Below are 4,425 nucleotides of genomic sequence, written 5' to 3'. Positions count from 1 at the left end.
TCACAGGGCTTTCTCAGGCTTCGTGGAAGTCCAGTAGAGAAGGGCATCCACAAGACAGGTGGGCAGGTAGCTCAAGGGGAGGTAGAAGAGCTTGGCATCCCAGCCAGCTGAGTATCGGGTGCGAGGGTGACAGGCAGTCAGAGCGTGCTCCATGCAGTCAGTCACCAAAGACAGGTCCTTGTTGCACATCTCATCCAATTTGTTTAGCTTTTTCAGATCTATGCAGAATGAGGAATTATTCAGGTGGTCATTCAGCTCCCACCACTCCTGCCTAACCCCAGCATAGAGAAGAACTTCCATTCTCTATGTAGGAAAATCCATGCGTCTGAAACCCAAGCCTAGCCTTTCCCCTTTCCTCAGAAGTACCACAAACAATCTTCAAGGAAAATTGTGCACTCAGTCACCCGTATCTCAGCTCATGGAAAGTGCCTCCCATCCCTGATGTCACTTACAACCCTATGATCATGAGAGGATCAGAAGGAACAGAGAAGCGTGTTCTGAAAGACAAGAATCCCTTTCTGACCCCATACACAAACTGCCCACCACCTCAAGGGAAAGGGTCTAAATTACTGTTCTTTTAGGATAAAGAGCAAGACATTAAAACTGATAAAATTAGCAGGTAGCTAAGCATTCAAGACTGTGCGTAGCTTTGGCCCTCAGAGCTCACTTACAGGATGCCAGGTATTTCTCGCCGTAGATCTCCCTGATTTCTGAGCTGGTGTGGTCCCACAACATCTGGATGTTTGAGGATAATCTGGCACTACTGGTTATCTCAGTCAGGAAGAAACCAGGCTCTATAATAGCCACCTTCACCCCAAAATAGAAGAGCTCCCTCCTGCAAGATAGACAGATGTCAAGGGCTTTAGAGGTCTTTCAGTGAGATCGCTTTAATAAGAGTACAGTAGCATATGCCAACATGAGCCTGTGCTGAGGAAAGGCCACAACAGTTGGATCTGGGATGTGCAGGAAATTGGAGAAGAGTCTTGTGATAAGGGCATTGGCTTTGTGCTCTTGGATGTCACACTAAGTATTTGTTGTGAGTAGCTCACTGCCCTAAAACTGAACATTCTGTTCTATGGAGCTGTGTAAGATTTTTCTCCAAGTAGTGCAGATGCAAAGGATTCTCATCCTTGTTCAAATTACCTTCACCTCACTAGTAAGTCTATATCAACCCCACGTCTGTCCCAAGAAGCTCTCAGGACACTCCCCCTCCTTACTCCTTCCTCATACGTCTCCACAGAGCAACCTCTTGCATCCAATTCCCTCACATTGGCAGCTTCCCTATTCCCTGCCCCAAATGGCTTCCCTGGTTCCATTCCTTGGAAGGTGTGATTGTATATGCTGACCCAGGAATTAGCACTATTAGAAGGTGTGGCCCTGGTGGAAAAGGTGTGTCACTGTGGGTATGGATTGTAAGACCCTCATCCTAGCTGCCTGGAAGCCAGTATTCTGCTAGCAGCCTTCAAGTGATTGTAGAGCTCTCAGCTCCTCCTGTACCATGCCTATCTGGACACTGCCATGCTCCTAGGTTAATAATAATAATGGACTGAAGCTCTAAACCTGTAAATGCCACCCCAACTAAATGTAGTCCTTATAAAGAGTTGCCTTGGTAATGGTGGCTGCTCATACCAGTAAAACCCTAAGACAGAAATGTTTCATTGACAACAGCAAGAAATACATAGCATCCAACACATGATAGAAGCACATAAGTTATGCTAGAATGTGTTCAGTGAGGACTTTAAAAGGGGCCTGATATCTATCTGTGGAATTGAAAGAGATATTCACCCCAATTAAAAACATGCTCAGCATATAGAGGTCAGAGGAATGGATTCTATACCCAAGAACCTCACAGTTCCAATTTTATCCCAGTATTGTACCCCAATGCTCTCCCTCCTCCATAAAAGGACAAAATGAACTAAACTCATGTCTCAGTCACAGCCTCTTTAGAAACATGGAAATGTGCTGGCCAGTGAATGATTCAGTGAGGGTAAGGTGAGAGAGACCCAGAACCAGAGTGTCCTCCCCATGATGGGGACTTAAAGAATGTGATTAAATAAAAATTCTCTCAAAGTACCCAAGTCCCCTTCCCTTCCAGTACCTGAGTGAGTCTGAGAAGGCCTCTACACCATACTTGGAGATGCAGTAACCACCACCAACCAAAGAAACTCGGCCCATGACGCTGGCGACGTTGACCACACGGCCCCTCGCCTTCCTCACTAAGGGCAGCATGTTCAGAGTCACGTCGATCACACCCAACAGGTTCACATCCAGTACACTTGCAAAATCCTGTTTGTTCATCCACTCATTGGGACCCGAGGGGATGGAGATGCCAGCGTTGTTAACAAGGCCCCAGAGTCCTGGGGACAGTGGAAGGAGAGAGTCACACAACACAGGTTTAATTATGGATGAAATGCACATTCAACAAGGTAAGACCACTGGGACCCGTGTTTACTGGAGAATGGGATGCAATGAATGAGAACAGGGTATCCACCTACGTGTGACTTTCCAATGGCCAAGAAAGATCATAGTAAGGAAGACTTTGTTTCCATTATCATTCCTTATTGTAGTAATAAGGAAGAATGGTAATAAGGAGAGAGTGACAGAACAGAGGAAAATATAAAGGAGAAAAGAAAGAAAAGACAAAATTATTCTCTAGAGGAAATTTGGCTGGGAAACAAACAATTGAAACCTTGATTGTGGGAAATTTGGAAAACAGAGCTGTGCTTTTCAACATTGTTGAAGCATGCCTTGAAATTAATAATGATCTAATTTTAAAGAATCCATGAAGCAATATCATTGGAACGTTTTGCCTTGGGGAATGGCTAATAGCCCTACATTATGAAAAAAGAAAAAGTATCTTCTTCAATACAAGGAGTTAGAACTTTGATTCCTTCAGTGTGTATTATTCATTATATGGGTATTTTATTAGCTGATCCCTCTGAAGAAGTTTTATTACAAGCCTTAGCTCTTATATAAGGAGCTTTAAAACTTTGAGGAGGGGGCTGGCAAGATGGCTCAGCAGGTAAGAGCACTGACTGCTCTTTCGAAGGTCCTGAGTTCAGTTCCCAGCAACCACATAGTGGCTCACAACCACCTGTAATGAGATCTAATGCCCTCTTCTAGTGTGTCTGAAGACAGCTTCGATGTATGTATGTATACTAATAAATAAATCTTTAAAAAAAATAATAAATAAAACTTTGAGGAGTAGTTGTTGCTCCAGAAAAGGAAAAAAAGAAATTAATAATGATCAACTCTCATTATTGATCAATATCTATACTGATGAAAATCAATATTGATCAACTCTCCTCAGATGCTTACAAAATTCAACATATGGGCTGGTTTTGTGAAGACTGGACACAAGCTAAAGTCATCAAAGAATAAGGTGCCTTAATTGAGGAAATGCCTCCATAAGGTCCAGCTGTAAGGCATTTTCTCAATTACAAATCTAAGGAGGGTCCAGCCAATTGTGGTTTTGTGGTTGGTGCTATCCCTGGGCTGCTAGTCCTGGGTTCTATAAGAAAGCAGGCCGAGCAAGCCATGGGGAGCAAGCCAGTAAGCAGCACCCTTCCATGGCCTCTGCATCAACTCCTGGCTCCAGGTTCTTCCCAATTTGAATTCCTGTCCTGACTTCCTTTGGTGGTGAACAAAGATGTGGTAGTGTAAACTAAATAAACCCTTTCCTAGAACAACTTGCTTTTTGGTCATGATGTTTTATAGCAAGAGTAAAAACCCTACCTAAGACATCGAGGGACATGATAAGGGAGGTGACAATCCTTGCTGATGACCAACAGGACACTGTCAACCTGAACACACTGGGTTCCTTTTGCCACTCATCCACAGGTTACCCTCACTCACACCTTTGGCCTTTAAGTCATGGATCTTCAAGGATCCACTCTGAAATGCCTACAAGTAAACACCATGTCTCCATTGTCAATTTCTGGGCAGAGTGAAAAGGAGACTGAGATTAGGATGGGCATTTGTTGATTTTAAAACTCGCTCAATAAGTCATCTGCATCCTTGGCAAAAAGCATATCTTGTCCTTCTATAGATGCATAATCAGTAATTCAGATGATTTTTGTTCTGTTTTTCAAAACAATATGGAAACCACTTCTGTAGAAGCTTCTTAAAAATACATATATGACAGGAATTTCAGTGGAGTCACCATAGGATGGTAGACATGACACTCCAAGTACACATCATAATCTACCATGTAAAACTTCATTGCCAGGAATGGGTCACATTTTGTCCCTCAAAGGGATCCATTGAACACCCCCTCTGTGTAAGTTGGGGCTTTACTGCTGTGAACAGACACCATGACCAAGACAACACTTAGACAACATTTAATTGGGGCTAGCTACAGGTTCAGACGATCAGTCCATTATCATTAAGGTGAGAGCATGGCAGTCCAGGCAGACATGGGGCTGG

At 43.5% G+C, this 4,425-nt stretch overlaps 1 protein-coding gene across 1 annotated transcript in view; it reads right to left on the bottom strand.

Moving 5' to 3' along the window:
• LOC116075969 (retinol dehydrogenase 16) overlaps positions 1–4,425 on the bottom strand; it is a 10,647-nt gene continuing 6,222 nt past the window's right edge. The window contains exons 2-4 of the mRNA XM_031349504.1: positions 2,099–2,357; positions 672–835; positions 1–218 (exon numbers count right to left, since the gene is read on the bottom strand). Coding sequence (XP_031205364.1) covers positions 1–218; positions 672–835; positions 2,099–2,357 — 641 coding nt within the window. The remainder of the gene's footprint in view (positions 219–671; positions 836–2,098; positions 2,358–4,425) is intronic.

The sequence above is a fragment of the Mastomys coucha genome, unplaced genomic scaffold, assembly GCF_008632895.1.
Source record: "Mastomys coucha isolate ucsf_1 unplaced genomic scaffold, UCSF_Mcou_1 pScaffold4, whole genome shotgun sequence".
Lineage (NCBI taxonomy): Eukaryota > Metazoa > Chordata > Mammalia > Rodentia > Muridae > Mastomys > Mastomys coucha.
Note: the sequence above shows the minus strand (reverse complement) of the source record. Positions and strands in the feature narration are given on the sequence as shown.